This window comes from Rhinatrema bivittatum, chromosome 12, assembly GCF_901001135.1.
Source record: "Rhinatrema bivittatum chromosome 12, aRhiBiv1.1, whole genome shotgun sequence".
NCBI classification, from domain to species: domain Eukaryota; kingdom Metazoa; phylum Chordata; class Amphibia; order Gymnophiona; family Rhinatrematidae; genus Rhinatrema; species Rhinatrema bivittatum.
The window spans coordinates 52065765-52089242 of NC_042626.1; the positions used below are offsets into that span (position 1 = coordinate 52065765).

At 44.7% G+C, this 23478-nt stretch overlaps 1 protein-coding gene across 1 annotated transcript in view; it reads right to left on the bottom strand.

The window, feature by feature from the left end:
• BECN1 (beclin 1) overlaps window positions 1–23240 on the bottom strand; it is a 49810-nt gene extending 26570 nt beyond the window's left edge. Inside the window, exons 1-7 of the mRNA XM_029574162.1 lie at window positions 23087–23240; window positions 18530–18658; window positions 16160–16224; window positions 15192–15250; window positions 14081–14171; window positions 5852–5988; window positions 3746–3940 (exon numbers count right to left, since the gene is read on the bottom strand). Coding sequence (XP_029430022.1) covers window positions 3746–3940; window positions 5852–5988; window positions 14081–14171; window positions 15192–15250; window positions 16160–16224; window positions 18530–18658; window positions 23087–23165 — 755 coding nt within the window. The 5' untranslated portion in view covers window positions 23166–23240. The remainder of the gene's footprint in view (window positions 1–3745; window positions 3941–5851; window positions 5989–14080; window positions 14172–15191; window positions 15251–16159; window positions 16225–18529; window positions 18659–23086) is intronic.
• Window positions 23241–23478: the final 238 nt, after the last annotated feature.

Genomic DNA, 23478 nt, shown 5'->3' on the forward strand with positions numbered 1-23478 from the left:
TGTAGAACCGCTGGTAAAAGGGGGCCACCTCCTCCTTGTGGAACAACCGTACCACCTTCGGATCATCACCGTTGACAGCCAAGCTCTTCAACAACTCCTGATCCGGGTCCTGATCTGACAAAACTGGATCCGAGCCCAGAGGATCTGGCGCTTGCACTTCATCCACCCAAGTCTTCGGAAGAACCCTCTGCAGCAGGTGTCGGCCCTGGGACACACCTGACCTTCATGGCTCCTGTAGCCAGAGGGCTTGAGGCTTTATAAGCTTTGTGCAAAAGCAGCACAAATTCGGAAGAAAAAGGTAGAAGATGCATCAGAATCCCCCTGAAGGTCTTCCTCACTGTCAGAGAGGGGGCCCTCCAGCATCTGGACCCCCCCCCCCGGAGATCCCCACCACAAGGAGGGAAATCCCCCTCCCCTTCTGCGGCAGCCCTGAAGCTAGACAAGATGGTCGCCGTTCCCGCGTTCAGCGGGAAGGGATCGCAGACAGGCTGCCGTGCCAGTGAGAGTCTCCCAGACTCACAGCGCCTGGCCTTTTTAGCCTCTACTGCGCTACCCGAAGAGCCCTCCCCAACAGAGAGGTATCGGGAACATTTTCCGTTGCAGGAGAGGCACGCGCTTACGTCCCCACATGCTGCACAAGCTGAGCCACGCAGCATACCATTTCTATACAGACATTTCAAAGTATGTTTCTTGCTGTCTGCATCGATGGTGGGGGTGGAAGGGAATTGGAACCAAAATGTTACTTATAAGGGCCAAGAGTAACAGATAAGTATGAAAACAAATAGGTGTGAAAGCTTGCTGGGCAGACTGGATGGGCCGTTTGGTCTTCTTCTGCCATCACTTCTATGTTTCTATATGTTTGTATTAACAACCTGCTCATCAGTTAAGGGCAATTCAGAATCTTTTTGCTCTTTACTTAAAGACACCTGGTCCACTTTGGCATTTATTGCAAATTTCTCTACTGGGATGCCCTAAGTTCCCTGTTCTCTTAGTATCCTTCAAAGATACAGCATTCCAAACCATGCACTTCTGAGTGACTGTCTGCTTTCCCCTATATAGTTTTACAGCTGTGCTATCTCCTTTTTAAAGGTTAGTGCCAGCAGCCTGGTTCCACTCTGGTTAAGATAGAGCCCATCCTTTTGGAAAAGATCCCCCCCTCCCCAAAATGAAGCCCAGTTCCTAATAAACCTAAAACCCTCTTCCCTACACCATAGTCTCATCCACACGAAGCTCCACCTGCCTCTGGGGTCCTGAACCACGGAATAGGGATCACTTCTGCTACCCTGAAGGTTCTGGAATTCAACTTTCTACCTAAAATTCTAAAATGTGGCTTCCAGAACCTCCTGCACTTTCCTAATCATTGGAACCCACGTGTACCAAGACAGCTGGCTCCTCCCCAGCACTATCTAAAATCCTATGTGATGCGTGAGGTCCACCACCTTCGCACCAGTCAGGCAAGTTACCAAGCGATCCTCACATCCACCAGCCACCCAGCTGTCAACCTTCCTAATCAACAAAATTATCAACTACAATGGCTATCCTAACCCTTCCCTCCTGGGCACATGCCCCTGGAGATCTATCCTCAGTACGAGAGGATATTACATCCTTGAGGGCAGGGCCTAGCTACAGGATTGCTTCCTGCCTCATCAAGCTGATGCTCTCCTTCCAGGTGATCTTCTCTTCTCCAAGGCAGCACAGGGGCTACCAGATTGGATGTGGGACTTCTCTACTATGTCCCTGAAGATCATCCCTGAAGACAGGAAACAGAGAGTAGGATTAAATGGGCAATTTTCTCAGTGGAAGGGAGTGGACAGTGGAGTGCCTCAGGGATCTGTATTGGGACCCTTACTGTTCAATATATTTATAAATGATTTGGAGAGAGATACGAGTAGTGAGATAATCAAATTTGCAGATGACACAAAATTGTTCAGAGTAGTTAAGTCACGGGCAGATTGTGATAAATTGCAGGAAGACCTTGTGAGACTGGAAAATTGGGCAACCAAATGGCAGATGAAATTTAAATGTGGATAAGTGCAAGGTGATGCATATAGGGAAAAATAACCCGTGCTATAATTACACAATGTTGGGTTCCATATTAGGTGCTACAACCCAAGAAAGAGATCTAGGTGTCATAGTGGATAACACACTGAAATCGTTGGTGCAGTGTGCTGCGGCAGTCAAAAAAGCAAACAGAATGTTGGGAATTATTAGAAAAGGAATGGTGAATAAAACGGAAAATGTCATAATGCCTCTGTATCGCTCCATGGTGAGACCGCACCTTGAATACTGTGTACAATTCTGGTCGCCGCATCTCAAAAAAGATATAATTGCGATGGAGAAAGTACAGAGAAGGGTGACCAAAATGATAAGGGGAATGGAACAGCTCCCCTATGAGGAAAGACTAAAAAGGTTAGGACTTTTCAGCTTGGAGAAGAGACGACTGAGGGGGGATATGATAGAGGTGTTTAAAATCATGAGAGGTCTAGAACGGGTAGATGTGAATCGGTTATTTACTCTTTCGGATAGTAGAAAGACTAGGGGGCACTCCATGAAGTTAGCATGGGGCACATTTAAAACTAATCGGAGAAAGTTCTTTTTTACTCAACGCACAATTAAACTCTGGAATTTGTTGCCAGCGAATGTGGTTAGTGCAGTTAGTATAGCTGTGTTTAAAAAAGGATTGGATAAGTTCTTGGAGGAGAAGTCCATTACCTGCTATTAAGTTCACTTAGAGAATAGCCACTGCTATTAGCAATGGTTACATGGAATGGACTTAGTTTTTGGGTACTTGCCAGGTTCTTATGGCCTGGATTGGCCACTGTTGGAAACAGGATGCTGGGCTTGATGGACCCTTGGTCTGACCCAGTATGTCATGTTCTTATGTTCTTATCTCTATATACCTGTCTGGGGCGCTCCAGGCTATAAGAGAGCACCCTTCAAAGCTTTTCTCTAACTCCATCTGCTGGAAGGGAGACACCACCCACTGTCTGGACTGATCCGGGTACGTACAGGGAAATACCCGTTTGTCTCTTTTAGCTCCTCCAGCCTCCAGAGATCATATTCGTTCTCTGAGGGCTTGGAGCTCTTTGCACTTAGCATACACATATGACCTCTTGCTAGCTGGGAGGATAATCATACATGTGGCACTCAGTGCAAAAGACTGGAAAGCCTCCCTCTCACTGTTGGACTACTTCCTGCATCATAATTTTGTTGATTTGTTATAGAGTTAAAATTTCTAAGGGATCAGAGATGTAAAGCTAATCTAAAGGAGCTTTAGTCTATTGATTTATTTAATATTTGCAGTGACCCTCAAAACACAATCAATCAAGATATTAATTACCCACCTTATTAACTTTTGTTTGAATTAAATTCCTTCTGTATAAAATCTGTAGTAAGTTTATAATAAGGAATTGTAAGATGCATGCGCTGTTAGGCACGCGCTTCTGTTGCTAGGGATGCGGGGCTTCTGGAAGCTGGGGCTGTGTTGCCTGAAGCCTGGATTAGCTCAAGAGGACCTCATTATTTGCCCTGCTTTTTACCACCTGGATCACACAAAACCTCCACTGGATTTAAATATAAAAACAGAGGTGGCTGTTTCAGAGCAATACTTTGATACTTTCCTTCTACACCAATGGGCAATAAACTTTTTTTTTTTTTTTAACTCCATCCAGTCAAGGTCATCTCAGACCTGTACATTGATCTAGCTACAGTACTGTTAAGAAACTTTCAGCCATGGTAAACTTACTGAGCCTCCTCCTGGGCCAATCTCTCTGCTTCCTCTCGGACCTTTTCAAAATTTTCTGCAACTTGCTTGCGGCTCTTTTCCACATCTTCAAGTTCCTGGATCAGCCTCGCTTCTTCATCTGCAAGTTCATTCAGCTCTGCTTGCAGCTTCTCCTTTTTCTCCTCATTCATTTGCTCTAAAATTTCCAGGCAGTGTCTACAGGAAACACACACTGTTTATTAACTGAGTGCACAGGGGCAAGGCCTAATTCTGGCCTGTGCACACATTCAGTCAGTGCCATCCTTGGGGGGGTGGGGGGGGGGGGGGGAGGGAGAAGGAGGAGGATGCAGCCTGAATCAGAGCAACTGCCCCGGCCCCGAGCTAACAGATATCTGACAACACTTCTTGTTCTTCCCCTATCGCTATTTCATGGGCCAGTGGGAAGAGAGAGGTAATTACTCCGCACTCCACGCTGCTGCTGGTGACTGAGAGGAGCTTTTCCAGCCTGCTTGGCACAGACATCTGCAGCAAGCCAGGAATTACAGTGTCAGATGGGTCAAACTAGCCCCTGATCCCCCCAGACTTCCATTCACAAGGGGGGGGGGGCACGTGCAGGCACTGTGTCTGGCAGAAAAATGGTAGAAGTACATTTACAATGTATAGACGTTCAGTGTCCTTCATCGAGGGAGTGAGGTTAATCACATACAAGCCAATTTCCGCCATCACTTTTGATGGGTATTTTCACTAGTGTGAACATATAGTCAGTCATCTGTAAGTGTACTTTATTACCATCATCCACAAAACCATCCATAACCGAACCCGCTTGACCTTCAACTCCCACTCAGACTCCACACCTCGTCTAAACCTATCAGAGAAGCCTACAGAGGATCCTTGCACGTCCCCCCAACTAAATCCACCCATCATCTAGCAAATAGAGAACGGGCTTTCTCCACAGCGGGACCAACCATATGGAATGCTGTTCCCCCTGAACTCAGACAAGAACCCTGCCTGTTGACATTAAGAAAAAGGCTTAAGACTTGATTATTTAAACAGGCCTTTCCCTAAACCACTGATCCGTCATAGCTATTATTACAGATATATTTGTTTCTGACTTTAGTTACTTTCTGCTTTGTCTTCTTCTTCCCCCAGTTCCATTACCCTGTTTTATTGTAACTTTTGCCTCTCTTATCTGGTTTAACATTTAATATTCAGTATTTAATGTTATGTTGTTTTTTACCCCGGTTCCCTGTAAACCGGCATGATATGATTGTATCATGAATGCCGGTATAAAAAAAAAGCATTAAATAAACAATAATAGCACTATATACACCTGTGTGTTCATAGTACACAATTTGCACATTATAGCCAGTTTCACAAATGAGTAGGTGTTCAGATGAGCGCATCAGTTACCTGAGAACTGGTGTATGGAACCCCTCCTTTAACAGTATTACCTGCATTCATCTCTATTTTCAGCATAATCTGTCTTGACTAGATTGTAAGTTCCACAGAGCATGATTGTCTAATACTTGTTTCTGTGCACTGCTGCGTACTTCCAGAAGCGCTATAGATGTAATAATTAGCAACAGTAAACATTTAAAAAAAAAAAAAAAAAGTACACATGCTGGGAAGCCACATGTGGCTTTTTTTTTTTTTTTTTTTTTAATGGCAGATATGTCTGATGTGGTTTAATAAAGAGGTCTACATCTTGAACCTAAATGTTAAAATGGAGCTTGGAATATGGCTCACAGCTAACATGCTTTAAGAGAAAGTAAAGTATAACTGCCTTATACAATGAAGTCCATCTGCACACTTCTCATGCTTTCACTGCTGCTGCTGCAACAGCAAACTACCACACTGGGTGTCATAAAACCACTTCTCCTGTCCCTATCCTCACCCCTGTATGCATTATTGCTCACTTCCCAGTCCCAGGTACCGAAGATTCTCTCCCTCCCCCCCCCCCCCCCCGACTTGGGCTATGTATCTGCTGCAGACCTCTTAACAGAGTGCTGGGACTTCTGGGTGGCTGGACGCTTACTCGCTGCTTCTTTCTTAGCTAGGTAGGCCTTGTGTAACAGCAAGACAAAGTCTGTGGAAAATTCCTCAGACCCACTTACAATCCCTACATACTTGTAATTCTGACATTCGTTCTCGGTGATGTTCAGCTGTGTATCCAATTGGTCCAGAAGGGTATCTGTGCACTCTTCACAAAGAGGATGGTCCACATCAGTCTGGCCCGACATGATGTCAAAAAGATCACCAATAACCTAACAAAAAAAACCCATACAGAATAGACAGTACAAGGTCAAGGTCAACAAGGAAGAATCTCAACCAGTCACCTGCAACTTGGGAGTCCCGCAGGGATCATCACTCTCTCCAACCTTATTCAATATATATCTTCTACCACTCTGCCAACTTCTCATCAACCTAAATCTCATCCACTACTTATACGCTGACGATGTTCAGATACTGATTCCAATTACTGAATCTCTCCAAAAAACTCTGGACTTCTGGAACTCCTGCCAACAAGCAATCAACAACCTGCTTACTAGCCTCAATCTGATCCTTAATCAAAACAAAACAGAATACCTCCTCATCTCCCAAGACGGAACCAATACACATCCCAGTACCATTCTGTCTACTCAATTAACAATGTCCCCACAAGTCAGAAATCTAGGAGTTATACTTGATAACCAAATGAATAACAGATCTCTCATAAATAACATCGTAAAGGATGGATTCTTCAAATTACAAGTCTTAAAAAGACTGAGACCACTCCTCCATTTTCAAGATTTCCGACTAGTTCTACAAGCAATCATTCTCACAAAAATAGATTACTGCAACTCACTTCTTCTGGGCCTCCCTGCTAATGCCATTAAACCGCTACAGATGCTGCAAAACGCTGCAGCAAGGATCTTAACCAAATCCAACAAAAGAGACCACATCTCTCCCATCTTAAAAAGCCTACACTGGCTTCCTGTCAAATTCAGAATACTATTCAAAGTGCTCTCAGTAACCCACAAGGCACTACACAACTTGGCACCACTCGAGCTCAAAAACCCTCTCCAATTCCACACCTCTACTAGACCAGTGAGACAAGCCTACAGAAACAACCTTCATATCCCACCGATGAAGTCAGCATTAAATAAAAGAGCTTTCTCCACAGCTGGTCCTAAACTCTGGAACACTCTCCCGTCAGAACTCAGATCAGTACAATGCTCCACGACTTTTAAAAAAAAGACTCAAGACTTGGTTATTCAACAAAGCTTTCCCATAACATCAAACTGCGGATTATCCCTGCCAATGATACTTTCCATGGTAACCATCTAAAGAACTACTTAGATCATCTCACGAAATCACATGAACCTTTGCAGTCTAATATTAAAACCCAACCTTATACCTATCAACTTCTATCTAGCCTACATTAGGCACCGTAGCTTGTAATTATGTTATTAACCCCATATATCTTAATCCAAGTTATTTCAACCTGTTCATTGTAAGACATTTACTTGTCAATGTTATTGTTATTGTTTAGAATGTGAACCGAATTGATCAGTAATTTTGTTACTGGAAAGTCGGTATATAAAAATGCTAAATAAATAAATAAATAAATAAATAAAAATCAAACAATTATTTTTCCCATTCAAATGTAATGGGCTACATTTCCTAGAATGTGAACTCAAAATTTTGAAGACTCCTTTAGGGCAGTATCTAAAAACTTTTCCTTCCTGTTCATACCCCAGATCAGTCAGACAAGTGGGTTTTGCATGCCTACCAGCAAATGGAGGCAGAGAACAAAAACTTTTCAGGCACTGCTACTTAACTGAGTGCCACCTGTAGAGTCCATTCAGTATTTCTCTGTCTCCAGCAGATGGTAGAGGTACAAACCTGCAGTCTGGAGTTTATTACAAAAAAAAATAAAAAGATGATTTTAAGTAGTTCGTGAAGACTGGTGCTCCCTGAGATGTCATCCCTTGGGTTGAGCAGGGGGGTTGGAAATCCCTGATCTGGCTCGGCCCTCAACATCCAGAGGGAGGGAAAGTCAGGGGTCCTGGTTCCCTCGCTCCCTCTGAGGCCTTCTCACCTTCCACTGACACCCAGGAGCTGTCAGACAGGAAAGTCTCTCTTTTTTTCTTGGGGTTTCTTGGTTGTTGTTGCTTACCAAAAAAAAAAAAAAAAAAGGAAAACGTGGTTTTGAGAGCAAGGCTGATCGGTCACCTGTGTGGGAATGGTAGGCTGATACAAAGGGTGAGAGGGGACCCAATCGCAACTCGGCTGAGCAGCAGGGATCCAGGACAGCGTTGCAGCAATCACAGCACTTGGTTATTTTTGTTGCAGGCCGCAGCAGAAGCATGGTGCCTCACGTGAAGTGCTGGAAAGTGTGTGTCAGGCCTGTATGGGAGGCGATTGCACCTCAATGGGGCCTGTTTGTACGCCGGCTGTGCCTCTGGTGAGGAAGGGAACCCGGGGAGGTCTCACGAAGTGGTTGCTACATGTGTTCTGCAGGCCCTGTTCAGGAGGCCCCTGAGAGGGGGTAGGGTTGGAGGAAATTGTGGTCATGTTACCTCCATGTGGCAGGAGGCATGCTGTTGCTAGGGAGCACAGGGTATCCCCTCCATCTCTGTCTCCAGTGTATCACTGCCTTATAGAAGGTAGAGAAGGGGCAGAGGAGCCAAATGAGGACACGGTGGAGAAGGGATCCAGAGAGTCTGAAGAATTTTCCTCAGATTTTGTCTTGCTATTATACAAGGCCTATCCGGCTAAGAAAGAAGTAAGTAAGTGTCCAGCCACCCAGAAGTCCCAGTGCTCGGCTAAGAGGTCTAGAGCGGATACTCAGCCCAGGTCAAGGAGAGGGATTCTTCGGCTCTAGGGCCTGAGATACCTGTTGGGATAAGATGAAGAGACCTCTGAGGGTGACGATACAAGAAGGTCCATGAGAATCTGGGCATTGATCCTGTGAGCGCTCCGGCAAGTAGTGGGCCTGATGCGGAGGAGGCTCCTGTTGCAGAAGACGACTATCCTAGGGTGGTGAGACTATTCCATAAGGAGGAACTGCGTCCCCTCATTCCCCACGTATTGGAGGAACTGGGGATCAAGGTCACGCAGGAGGATTTGGACAATGAAGGTGTGCACCCTGTACTGGATGGGCTGCGTGGACAGCCAAAGGCCTTCTCTTTGCCGAAGAAGATGGTTGACTAGGAGTGGGATTCTCCTGAGGCAGATCTGAAGGTGGCCAGGGCTATGGCTAAGACATATCCCTTGCCGGAGGAGACCTTGGAGCTTTGAAAACTTCCAAAGGTGGATGCGGCAGTGTCTGCAGTAACCAAGATGACAACCATTCCCATGCAGGGTCAGCTGCACTGAAGGATATCCAGGATTGAAAGTTGGAGATCCTGTTGAAGAGGCTGTTTGAGATCTCGGCATTGAACTTTCAAGCTGCAGTCTGTGCTAGCCTGATGCAGAGAACTTGTTTGCGCTGGGTGCAGAAGATACAGGGGGAGACATCAGGGGCTCCCACTGAGTCCAACCAGGCAGCTCGCTTGGAATCTGGGCTGGATTACGTGGCGGATGCCCTACATAACATGGTCAGGTTGTAGCCTGGAGACTCCTGTTGTTGCGCAATTGGGCAGATGTGTGGTCTAAAGCACAGCTGTGTAGTCGCCCCTTTAAAGGAAAGCTGTTCGGAGAAGATCTGGAACAGTTGATGAAGCACTTGATGGAGCTGAAAGGGAAAAAGTTGCCCAAAAGATAAGTGCTTTCCACCACATTCTCGCTTTCAAGAGATGAGGAAGTTTTGTTCCAACAAGAGTTCTGCTGTGTTGATGCAGAAACAAGGTTTAGGAAGGCACCAGTCCTTTTGGGGGTCTTGTAGATCTTCCAGAGATAGTTCCAGCTAGAGGGCCAGAGGATGTAAGACCTCGCAATGAATGCCATCGGGGGGAGACTAGCCCTCTTTTACGAGGCGTGGACCAAAATCACATCTGATCAGTGGGTTCTGAAAGTGATAAGAGATGGCTATGCCTTAGAATTTTCATGTCCAGAGAAACCTATGTGGTGTCCCGTTGTGCTTCTCAGGCCAAGCGAGCGGCGGTATAGGATACATTGCTGCGGCTGCAGCACCTGGAAGCCATCATCCCGGTTCCCCTAAAGGAACAAGGACTAGGATGATATTCACTTTACTTCGTGATTCCCAAGAAGGAGGGCACTTTTCGACCCATTCTCGATCTGCAGAAGGTCAATGCAGCACTGCAGGTGCCGCACTTTCGTATGGAGACGCTGCAGACAGTGATAGCAGCGATTGGCAAAGGAGAGTTTCTTGCATCACTAATCTAACGGAGGCATACCTCCATATTTCCATATGCACAGACCATCAAATATTTCTGCGATTCAAGGTGCTAGGATAGCATTTTCAGTTTAGAGCGCTTCCCTTTAGGTTGGCAACAGTACCAAGGACTTTTAGAAAGGTGATGGTGGTGGCGGCCCTCAGAATGGAATGGATCCTGGTACATCCGTACCTGGACGATTGACATTTCATCTGGATGAGCCAATTTCGATTTGATATGTCATGGAGACTTGAGGTACCTGAGTTGAGTGATAAACCTAACAAAGAGCCACCTGGAGCCATGCCAGTCGTTGGAATATCTGGGGGCCTGTTTAGTACCCACTTAGACAAGGTATTTCTAATCTCTGAGAGGGTGGTCAAGTTGCAGGCTGAAGTGCTTAGTCTGCTGCGTCTTTTGGTATTATTTACAGTTTCTGAGTTCTATGGCATCTGCACTTGAGTTAGTCCCGTGGGTGTCTGCACACATGTGGCCTATCCAGAGGGCACTTTTGTCATGTTGGAATCCGTTGCTAGAAGAGTTTCAGCTTCCTTTACCACTTCAGAGACAATCCAGAACCAGTTTCTCGTGGTGCATGTCGTATCCTAATTTGGAGAAAGGAATGGACCTGGAGGTCTTGGACTGGGTAGTAGTGACCAGGTGTGTCAAAGTCAGACGGTTCAAGATCAAGGCGATAGCTAAAGCCAGAAGAATGCTGGGCTGCATAGAGAGGAATATAGAATAAGAAAAGGGAAGTGATTATCCCCTTGTACAGGATCTTGGTGAGGTCTCAGCAGTTCAAAAGGAGGTCTACGAAGCACTCAAAAAAAAAAAAAAAAAAAAGATTAAAGTTCCACGATGGACACATCCTATGAACCGGCGGATGCAAGTGCTTCGCCCTCTTAAGAAAACTAGCCAATGTCTAGATGATACGCCAGTGGTCTTCTCTGAAGCTTCTCTCGAAAACAACCCAAGCCTGTCACCTGTACTCGGAGCGAATTATAGGCTAATCCCTTTGCTAAGCCATCCTGCAAAAACGCCAAAACCTGGGAAACGAGGGTGTGGTCCCCATACCATGACTCAAACACTTTCCACACTCCTGATATACACCAAAGAAGTGTATGGCCTCCTAGCAATCACATCGCCTTTCAAAAGTCTGGCCGCTCGACAAAAGTGATCCGCCTGCTCCAAAAAGATTGGCCCCTCGCATAGCAACCCTCTGCAGATGCCCTAATCGGATTGGACCATTTACTGCCAGCTGAACCAGATCCGCAAACCACGGATGGCATGGCCACTCTGGTGTCACGAGAGTCACTCTTCTTGGATGTTGCTTGATGCGATTTAACACTCAGCCTATGAGAGGCCACAAGGGAAACATGTACAGCAGAAGTCTTGTTGTCTCAAGATTGAACCAGAGCATCAGTTGCTTTGGAGCCAAATGCCCTCCTGTGGCTGAAAAATCTCTTACCCTTAGGCTTATCCTCCGGTAACCCAAGTACCTTATTGTCACCCAGAGACTGCATCAAATGCTCGAGGTCCTCACCAAATAAGAGCCGACCCTTAAAAGGGAGCGAGCCTAACTGCGACTTGAAGGACACGTCCACTGATCAGTTCTGCAGCCAGAGCAACCTTCTGGCGGACTCTGCAGACACCATAATACGAGACGACGTATGAACCAAATCATACAGAGCATCCATGCCATTAGCCACTGCCATCTCAACACGCTCGGTCCTGTCCACTTCCTCCGGCTTTCTTGAACCCGTTGCACCCAAGCACCCTGCATAAAACTAGTACAAATAGCAGCACGCAACCCCAAAGCAGAGACCTCAAAAATCAGATGTGTACTTCCAATTTACGATCCTGCACGTCCTTCAATGCCGCGGACCCTACCACCGGGATGATCGTCCTCTTTGTAACTGCCAAAACTGCAGCATCGACTTTAGAAAGAACAAAAAGCTCAGACAACTGTTCAGGCAATGGATAAAGCTTTGCCATGGCCCTTCCCACCTTTAAACCAGAATCTGGAGTTCCCCACTCCGCTTCCACCAGCTTCCTCACCAATTTGTGATATGGGAAGGCCATCGGGGGACCATGCATCCCATCCAGGACCAGATCCGCACCCTCCAAATCAGAGTCAATCCAGAGGAAGTATGGCATCTAGCTCCTCCTTCCTAAAAAGACAAACTGCCTTCAGGTTATCTCCCTTGGGGACTTGGATTCCCTCTGGATCATCCCCCTGACCCTCACCTCTTGCCACTGGATCCACCGGTACATCCTGGCCAGGAGGCTCCCCTGTACCTATGGGAGTATTGCCAGAACTATCCGACTCATCTCTACCTGAGCTTGACCCCGAAGGAGGATCCAACAACCTCTGGACAGGGGAAACATGTTTCCTGATAGATTGATCCTGCCTTGGCCCTACAGCACCTCCCTGTGGTGGCAGGGATCGTGAATCACTACTAGTACAAGCTGCTTGGCAAGATAAGCCTCATGCAGCAACACCACAAAATCCACAAAGAACGGTCTTTTATGCTCCAATCCCCGCAGGATAGGAGCTAGGGACCGGCAGCCTGGTCGTGCCCGGAGACAGAATGGACCGGAGACCAGCATGGGGGAACATCCCCAACCCCGATGGTGTGGGACAAATGCAAACCCAAAATTGCCACTGTTCCCGCACTGAGTAGGAAAGGATCAGCACCCTGGCTCGAACCCTGGAGCGCTGTAGAAGCGGTAAAGGTGGTTCTCCTATGCTTTTTTGCGCCTGCTGAGTCCTCAGATGAGCCCTCCCCACCCTCTGAATATCCGGCGCACAAACCGAACTGATTGAGATACAACCGCGCTGAGCCACACGTGTGGCATACTGACCCACGGCCCATCGTGACAGAGAAAAACTGCCCGAGAGCGCAAACGCGGAAAAACCTACCTCAGCACTAGAAAAAAAAAGCCACACACACCAGTTGCCAACCAATGAGGAGGAAGCCGCACTCACAGCAGAGCTGTGCTACTGTCTTAAGTTCTTCTTTTTTTTTTTTTTAAACTTTATTCAACTCCTGCAAAGCTGAGAAACAGAGGATAGAAAAAGGAATAGACTGCCTCAGAATAAAAGAATACCCTGAGCCTGTAGCCGCCTCAGCGGTCTTGTGAAGGGGAGGGATCTGGACCACCAGATTTGCACCCCACAGGTGCATGGTCACCAACCCCTGGTTCGTCCACCTCAACCAGACAGGGAAGAACCCACTTGGATTCAAACATTTTTTCTCTTTTTGAGCATTCCCCCCCGGGGTTTGTTTGGACTGCAGAACTGCAAGTTTTGCACCATCTTCCATCTGCTGGAGACAGAGAAATACCGAGGAACTGCAGGTGGCACACGTGGTTAAGTAGCAGTGTCAGTAAAATTTTCTCTATCTCCATCTGCTGGCAAGGAGGCGAAATCCAAGAGTCTGGACTGATCTGGGTACCTACAGGGAAATTATACTGACCCGTGCTTAATGCTTTTCCGTTGAGGAGGCAAGTGCCGAACCAATAATGATCATTAAGATTACACACACCTATCTCAGGTGGTGAGATATAGCGTTGCCAAGATAACTATCCTGATGCCCAGAAGAGGTTTTAGTGTGATTCAAAATTTCTCCTAAACATTAAAAAAAAAAAAAAAAGATATATAACATATACTTGCTGTGACTCTTGGAGGATATATATATATATATATATATATATATATATATATATTTGGCCAGTGAACTGTCTTGAGTCCTGGGCTTCCAGACCAATCAGAACCCATTTAACCCCCTCCACCACCCCCAGCAAGAGAGGAGATCCCACAATGCAAATGGGCCATCTTTATTCACTGCCCATAGCCTCTGTCTGGTTAGCTCCAATGTCACCCTTATGGCCAAGGAATTGGATCCCAGCTCCCTTTTAGAGCTGTTACAAAGAAACCCTGATCTGGTTATGAGAGGTCACGGTTGCGATACATTGTGGCCCTTTAAGAGTCACAGCAAGCAATTTCTTTTAGCCCCTGGAAAGGGAAGAGACTTGCCTTCAATCTGCGGCTCAGGTTCTCCATAGTTCCCCCGTCAGAGGCCTCTCCGATCAAGGTAAAACTGTTTGCACTTTCTGTGGACAACATTCTTTAAAAACACATTTTTATTGTGAGTGCCAGCACCTCAAATGGTTTGAATTAAAGACAGACGCAAGATCTTGATTTAAGAGATGCAGAAACATCATCTCGCCTACAACATAACGTTACGCAGCCACAGGCCATGCTCGCAATGGTTGCGCTCTTAACACCTTGGGCCATCAATGAACTAACCCAGGGGTTCGGATGTTTATAAATCAGGAGGAGGGGTGGGGAGGGGGTAGAATGCCAGCAGGATGGAGACAAAACAGTTCTCAGCAAATGCCAGTCTTTGCACCAAGTTGATATTCACATCTAGGTAGGGTCAAAGGCTATTGCAAGGAGCTTGGACTAAAGGTCATGGGTAACTGCTCAAAGAAACGGGTATACGTTTGAACCAAAATGACCTCTTCAGCTGTCCCTCATGGCTCTGTAGACAGTGCACTTCAGTGCCTTACTGAAAACCCAGCTTCAGGAATTACACTGAGCACTGGCTCTCACAGCTGGCTAACATCACTGCAAAGGTACTTTTAACACGCAACATCAAGGATTCTGTGGCTAACCAATTTAAAAAAGCAAGTAACACCTGGGCTCTGTGGTTAACCAGTTTAAGAGAGAAGCAGGTTGCATTATCAAATAAGGAACAGCACAGGTATGATGTCCTGTTCGCTTCTGTTCCCTGCAGCATTCACAAGAGACTCAAAGAGGAGATTTCATGCCAGGAAAACAAGGTGGACAGGAGGCAATAGTAAAGCCACCGATTAAGAGAAATTGAAATGCCTGATAGAAGTAGGCAAAAAAGTGGGGAACTCAGCTACAAGGAAAAAGTTAAATTTATGTTACTATTACCCTACAGGCTGCATTCTTACAAGAAAAGTGACATCCCCAGGTTCAAGAAGTTTATATCATCAGAGCTCCTCAAGACTCTTTGGTCTTGTACTGCTGCAGCCCATGTACTGAGTTATATTTCAGTACATTTGTCTTTACAACCAGTGACAGTGAAAATAGAAGCAAAAAAACAAAAAATTCCTACCTAGCTGGAGGAATATATCTTCTGGAGACTCCATCTTGCCTATTTTCTGTAAATGTTTCCTTCAAAAAAATTAAAGGACAATTGAATTGACAAAAAAAAACCAAAACAAAACACAAAGCTAATGCATTATAATCCTTGGCTTTCTTATATTGCCAAACATGATAAATCAGTGCAGTGTACCTGCTGATATCATGAACGTCTCAGCAGTCAGAGTTTGAGAACCACAATTGAATAATCTGCCTCAATCAGAGCTGGTGCTTCCACTAGGCAGTTACCTAGAACGCCAAATCTTGGGGACAGCAAAAGCCCACCAGCAACAGAAAGAAAAAAAAAAGAAGAGGTCTGGAGCCGCCGGTGACAGAAGCAGGAGGCAGCCTGGCCTTAGGAGAGCAGTACTGGGCAGGTGGAATGTGCTTTGGGGATGTGTTAGTAAGCATATACTGAGTAGGTTTGGGGGGGGGGGGGTGGAGAGTATTTAAAATGAGTGGATAGGAGGGGTATAGGGCAGGTAGTGGGGTAGGGAAAGCAAGAAGGTGCCGAATGGGTGGGGATGGAGAGAGAGAGAGGGGATGCTGGCACTGTAGAAAAAAGGGCAATGCTGGTATGGTAGGTGTGGAGGGGAGAGAGCAGAGATGCAGGGCAGAGGGTGAGTGAAGAGGTTAAGGAGAGGCCACTGTGCCAATGCTGCTAAAGGAGGGAGCATTGTGCTGGACATGCCTCCAACAGATAAGACTCGGAGGTAGGGGTCGCTTAGGGCACCGAATACCCTGGCACCAGCCCTGGCATCAATACCAATACATATTTTTTGGGTGCAGTTTGTCCCCTGTGTTATTTAAGAAGTGGGACATCTGAAAACAAGGCAGTGTGGGAAAAAGGAGGGACAGTCACAGCTTTACTGCAGCTGGGACCATGGGGTATATAGACAGCATCCGCTTTGTGGTATGAAGAAACAAAACAAAAGCCTTTACCTCAGTTAAATTGGTCTCTTCTCCACTGTCTCCTGGTTTAGCATGTGCTGTAGTAACCAATGGAGCTAAAAGCAAGAAGGATACAAACATGACAGTGGGAATTTCTGTAACTTTGCTGAGGTCCCTTCAGTTTTTGCACCTGATCTTTTTCCCCCATTTACAGGGGAACATTTAAATCACCACATTTAGACTCAAAGTGCTGGCAGCTTTATCTTTTTTCTTCATGACACTTAGATGGCTCCGTACGGAAACTGTAACCGGTCTTCTTGAACAACGTCGCTACATTTTCTGCATCCACCCTGGATGTAATGAGGTACACAAGGGCCCTCAGTATCCCCCAAACTTCTCAGCCACACACTGAACGCATTCCAATTTATGCCATTTCAAGTTTATAGACCACCTTCTATGGGAAAATACACACACACACACCTCAAGGCAGTTTACAACATCAAATACACCAAGTAAAATCACCACAAAATAACATAATTCCAGTTCATAACCCAACCCCACTCTCACTAGAGCCAAGGGAACAGCATGCTGCACAGTTTAACAAGTCAGCAAACAATCCTATATATAGAGAGAGAAAATGTTAGTTTGTGTGTTGGTTGCTAGTCTGACACACAGAAAAGCTTTGCATTACTTTTTCCGACCATTTAACATTTGATTTTGGTTCCTTAGGTTCTCCTCTCGGTGCGCCACCCAAACTTGTCCCTTAGGAACCATAATTTAAGAGGAGCAATACCATAAATGATTTTCACCTCTTCTGTATTTCCTGTGGGTGCAAACATGGATATGGGCATACGCCGTGCTCCTAGAACCTCATCCGGCCTCTATGTGAGTGAAAGCGCACGCGCCCTTATGCAGGGTGTGGACTTTCACCCACTGCAAAATGTACGCGAATATAGACAGTGAAAGCCAGAGAGGCAAAGCATTCCCATCAAAACAGTCTAAAAAGGACTCTCACCACTCACAGTCCCTGGGCTCTATTTCTCCTATTCAGCCCCCACACCACCCCTCAAGGGGGGAGCAATACATCTAATATACCTTTCACAGTTTTGAATCTTCAATATAATCCTGAAGGGGGAAGGTAACACACACATGTAATTTATTTTTGGCACTTACATGCTGCTATATCCACAGTTCTATGTGGTTTACAAAAGAAACAAACAGTCATAAAAACAAGTAAACAAAAGAACTAAAATCAGACAATATAAAACAAAAGGTGACCAGAGCACAGTAGCACAGGAGCTGATAGTCGAGTGAGTAATGTTACAATCAAAGCATCTGCCCAGACAGAACTACTTAAAAAAAAAAAAAAAGGCAGGTTGAAGGCTTTCCTGAATAGGTGGTCTTAAAATGGACTTCTTTATGTAGTGCAATCAGGTGCTGGTTCCGCCATGTTGGGCCCTTCACATAAAGAAGTCTTTCCCTCAATTCTGCCAACCTCACTAGATGATGGTTTGGCATATCCCATAAACACTGGTCTGCGGATCTTAAATTTCATATAGGTCAATGGATCTTGAACAGAGAGTTAATACTGACATGGACGTCATTACTTATGGCCTTAAATTTAAAATCTTGACTGGTATTTATCATTTAAGAATAGTTTGGATTCTTAAGAACTGGATGATAATTTCTTTTAACCTCCTTTCCCAGCTCGATTTACAATGTCCTGTAACAAACCACAGGCTATTAGTGACATTAGTTTTGATGTCTCAACAATACCCGCTTTTTTTTCAGATTTGTTTCTAGCTTTGTCTCTGCTAGTTTGCAACCTTGTTCCAAAAAAGGTGTATTGAAATCAGTTAATTGTTATCCAGCCTCAGAACTGCAGACATGCTTTTTAAGGATTATGGTATAGCGTGTGTATCTGAAAGGCCCTTTATCCAAATTATTCTTAAATGAGAAAAGTTTAGAAGTGCTACAAATATCACAAGCAGCCATAATGTAATAAAACAAAACAAAACAAAACCACAAAATAGCTTAGTTCCTTTTCTTGACAGTAGTGGGCAGCTGCCAGCTGTTAACTCCCAGTCCTGAGACCTGTGAAAGTGCCAACAAGATCTAAAGGAGCTCACTTTCTGAAATCCGCCCAGCTTCAGATATGCATGAAGCCGAAAAAAAAAAAAAAAAAAAAGAATCCTGTCAGAATCCTCATATCCCCCCTGCCTCCGACATGCCCTGAAAATCTAGTGTAGTCAGGACTCGTAACAGCAAAGCTATCTGGGACACACACAACAATTTGATAAGCATAGTTTCCCATTAGAAAGCAGGCCAAGAATTTGTCCTACCACATCTGAGTAAGTAAATTGCTTTATACAGCAACATTTCACATGCAAGAACTTTTTCCTTCCACAGAATGTGTCTTACCTGTCAGCTCTTGGATGGTAACTTTGTCTAGGATTTTGAAGGAGGGGTCCAGCTTCAGTGGCTGGCTGCATCTTTGACATACAAAGCTCACCTGGGTGGTGGAGCTAGAAGATCTGGATCCCTCCATACCTGTAAGGAGAAGATCTCATTACATTAAGTGAGGGGGGGGGGGGGGGGTAACACCAATATTTGAGGCTAGGAATATCTTGCATGCTCACGAGGCACATGGGAAGTGTTACCATGTTCAAGGTAAAGAAAGAAAACAATACTCCAGATCTGAAGACTGTTTTTCTGGTGAGCAGGGAACAGTAAGACTCCCACTGCATAGTAATCTGAGCCATTCCACAACTGATTTTTATTTTAAGCCTACAAAAGCATGGCCATAGGTTTATCTGTTGAAGTGCTATAATTAAGCTTCCAGTGCAGAGTAGGCTTGCCTGGTATGCACAAGACTGGAGAGAATCATTGATGTCTTTAATAAATGACATACCCCAGGAATACCATTCAGGAACTTCACCCTGGGGCGCGTGTGATATGTATGCTCTGTGTTTGAAAGGATCAGTATGGCAGGTCCCTGGTTTGAATCATGAGATTTTTTTTGCACCACACTACAAATTGTAATTCATCAAGTGTGATTTATGCCAAACAATGTCCTTGTGACAAGATATATGTGGGCCGGACAAAGCAAAAAATTCGAACAAGATTAGTGGAACATAAGAGCTGTATTAAAACCCAAAAATTGACTGCTCCTTTAGCGGCTCATTGTATCGAAGCAAATCACTAAATTGATGATTTCTGATGGCTCATTTTGGAACAAGTGAAGTTATCCTCCTGAGGAGGCGATACATCTGCATTTCTGAACAAGAAAGAGCAATTTTGGATTTTTAAGTTGGATTTGATTGCACCTAGAGGCCTTACTGAAATCATTAAATGGTATTCCCTGATTTGAAGACTCTGACGTCTTAGACGTCATGAATGAGAGTGAGACTGACGCCATTTTGTACGTTTTTCTATATAACCGCTAAAGTTATACCGGTAAAAGTACCAGGGAGTGCTGGAGATGTCGAGAGTTTGAAAGCATTAACAGGAGCAAGTGGAAATCGGATGAGAAGACCCCCTGATGCAGAATGTGATCGAAACATGGCCATGTCAGGGTGATGCACAGTGTTTGACATTAAAGTTAAGTACCGGTTACTTGATTAGCTCCTGGACTTGGGCAAAAAATTGCTTTACAAGATCTCCCTGCCCCGTGGACTTTTCATGACTTAAGAAAAATGTAAAATATTACAAAAAAAAGTATGTTTGACTCTGAGTGAGCCCAATAATTAAATTAAAATAAAGTTGGACCAGAGGTCGATATGGCTTGTTGCCATTGGCAAGCTGAGGTCATGAAGGTCCTACAAATTACCTGTTAAAAGTTAAAAAAAGAGTATACTACTGGGGTTGTTTTGGTATATATGTGATTGATTGATATTTCCTCAGATTTCTGAGGTTTGTTGGGCTTATTTTTTGATTTTTTGAGAATCACAGGCTGCCATAAACCAATTATGCCTGCATATCCTTGTTAGAATAGGTACCAGACATCTGGCCACTGAAAGAGAGAGGAAGTGGCAAACAGAAGATGCCAGTCATCTTCTGTACAGTCATGCCGCAGCAAACACACATCCAACGTCACACAGGAATGCTCTCACAACAGAAGTAATTAGTACCACACCCATGAGGCCTGCAAGGAAATATGGCCAAACTGACTTGGAGATCGTACCACCGAGTTTGGCATGGACTCCAGAGTAACTGAGCAGCTTCCTGCAGGGACAGAGGAAGAATGGACCACCTGGAAGGCCTTAAAACACTTCTGTATGCAAGTCAGCATACAGAAGATCAAAAGCAAATCTCAACTGGACAGACTGCATGGGCTATTTGAGTTTTTATCTGTCAACATTTACTATGAAAAGACCATTTGGTCTGTCCACTGCTCGAGGACAGTCCCTGCATGGCGCAGGATGTTGCTCATAAGTGCAAAGAAATATAGTTTTGATGTATGGGCAAGTCTTGCTTTACCAACTTAACAGATTGTTTTGGAAGCCTTTAATAAATATGTGGATACAGATGAGTCAGTCGATAAAGTATACCTGGAATTGCAAAAGGGATTTGACAAAGTCCCCTATGAGAGACGCCTAGGGAAATTAAAAAAAGTCATGGGATAGGAGGCAGTGTCCTAAGGTAGCTTTGTAACTGATTAAGATAGTAATATAGTAATGATGGCAGAAAAAGACCTGGATTTTCAACTGGCTCTCAGATAAAACATTTACCATGTTCTTTTAATATACAGTACAGAAATGATGCAAATGTGAAATGTGTTTTTCCAAGGGCTTTGCTCAGATATGAGTAGTATGAACTGTGCACGTCCCCGGGGCTCCACTCCCCCCACGCTGTTTAATGTTTATCGAGTCCCTTTGAGGGACATTTGATCTTTTAGATTTTCCTCTTATTTACACTAATGATGTTTAAGGTGTAGTCCCTGTAGAGAATGAGCCAGCTGTATCTATTTCTCACTTTGAAAATTGCATGACAGCAGTATATGGAAAAAATGTTTGCTTTGAACTCCAAAAAAAAAAAAAAAAAAAATCTTGCAGATAGGTAACAACTTGGAGAAAATTCAGATCTCCATTGATAGCGACTCAGTGATGACTGAGGAGGTGAGGTCTTTAGGTGTCAGGTTAAATGCTTGTGGGACTATGGAAAATCATGTAAGTGCAGTTTTAAGAACAGCTTATGGACGTTTAGGGCAGGTTAGACAACTAAAATCATTCTTGACTTTTGCAGCATTGAAAACTATGGCGTATACTTTAGTAATTACAGTCCTAGATCATTACAATGTTATATTCTGGGGCCTTCTGGGTATATTGACTAGAAGGCTCCAGATGGTTCAGAACAAGGCAGCAAGAATTGTTATGGGATGATCCAGACATGAATCTGCAGCTCCACTGGCTGCTTGTGAGGTTACAATGTAAATTTAAAATTATTCACACTTGTGTTTAAGATCTTGCATGGCATTCATTGGCCCTCCTCAAATGGCACAGAGGCTCCGATGGAAATCAAGAGGTTTGTGGTCACAATATTGTTACCGGCTCCAAATTCCATCTATGAGGATTTTCCAGCATGTCAAATTACAAGATAAGTCATTTTCCATGACTATGCCAAAGTTATGGAATAACCTTCCTTTGCTGATCAAGGAAGATACCAACCTAATGCAGTTTTGCTGTAAGTAGAAGACCTAGTTGATAATTTCAGAGTTATAAATTGGAAAAGTTTATTGTAAGATCTGGAAAGCAATTCATAAATTTAATAAATACAATAAATCTGCAATATCGGAGGGGTCTACTCCTCACTCCCTGGCCCAATTCCAGCACATCCAAAGTTGCCCACATTATGCTTTTTTTGTTGTTTGTTTTCGACAAAACCAGTTTTAAGTGTCCTCCTCCAACCTCTTTCTGGCACATTTTATATACATACAAATTCAGGTGTACATAGGACTGTACCATAACTATTCTCAACTTCGGTTACGGCTTCGATATTTTTTTCAGTAAGGCCAGAGGAAGCTTACATAAAGTAATAAAATTGATCCACACCACAAAAAATACACATCAGCTTCAGATCAAAGGCTATTATCATAACTAGTTAGAAAAATTATTGGATGGGTCCTTTGCAATTTATGATGAGATATAACAGAACTTAAACATAGAAACATAGAAATGACGGCAGAAGACCAAACAGCCCATCCAGTCTGCCCAGCAAGCTTTCACACTTTATTTTTCTCTCACATACTTATGTTTCTCTTGGCTCTTAGTAACCCACCCCCGCCATTAATGTAGAGAGCAGTGCTGGAACTGCATTTAAGTGAAATAGCTTAATTAGTTAGGGGAATTAACCACCGCAATACGCAAGCTACACCCATGCTTATCTGTTTATCCAGACTATGTAATTCAGTCCTTGTTGATTGTTGCCTGAATATAGATCCACCTTTCTTCATCCCCCCTGCCGTTGAAGCAGAGAGCCATGCTGGATATGCGTGAAGTGTCAAACTTGCCAGTGTGTAGACGAGATAAAATACGTCAGAGCGGAACATACAGCACTACTGCCCAGTATAAGCAGGAAAGTTGCAAAACATCCCATTACAGCAGCCCCACGCCACAGCATCCTCTGAAACAAACTGGTTCACAGACCTCAAGTCTGCAAAATCCCTGAGCGACATAAACAATGCGCACACATCTGGATTTCACTGACAAGCCTCTCGCTCGGGGCTCATGCTAGACTTTACTTCGGCAAGCAAGAAAAAAAGCTTTCAGCATTTGACAGGCACGGAAAGTAATTTTTCTAAGCTGGTTACAGAGTAGGCTACAAAATTCCTTCATTATTCGAGATCCCAAGGAACAGTAATACATAAATTAAACTACGCATTAGGTATAAGCATTGTCCCAAGCTCGATTTCCTCAGTCTACACCCCTACCTAACATCGAACCTCCCTGCTCTCTTTCGCCAAATGCAGCATTAACCCACCTTGGATCGAGCGCGGGCCAACACAGCTGCTTCCGGCCTCGAGCGGGATAGGGTCCGACGTTACTGCCTCCCTCCTCATATGCCTGCGCGACCTAAAGCTACCACCTTCCTCCTCTTCTGGCGACCGCCTCTTCCGGCCGCGCGGAGCTTAGACGTAGGTAGCGAACAAACAAAACGCAACCAGCGCGGGCACGACCAAGTGGTTGTCCTGTGGGATCCTGATGAGAAATAACCTCTCTGAAGGACTGGGCCTTATTAATGTCTTTTTGTAGATGTGGTCTCCAAAACTGCACATAGTGCTCAAGGTGGGGGAAAGGTTTCCTATTCGTTTTCTTAGCTGTTTTGTCACATTGACTATCTTGAGCTTATCATGACTCCTACGACTCTTTCCT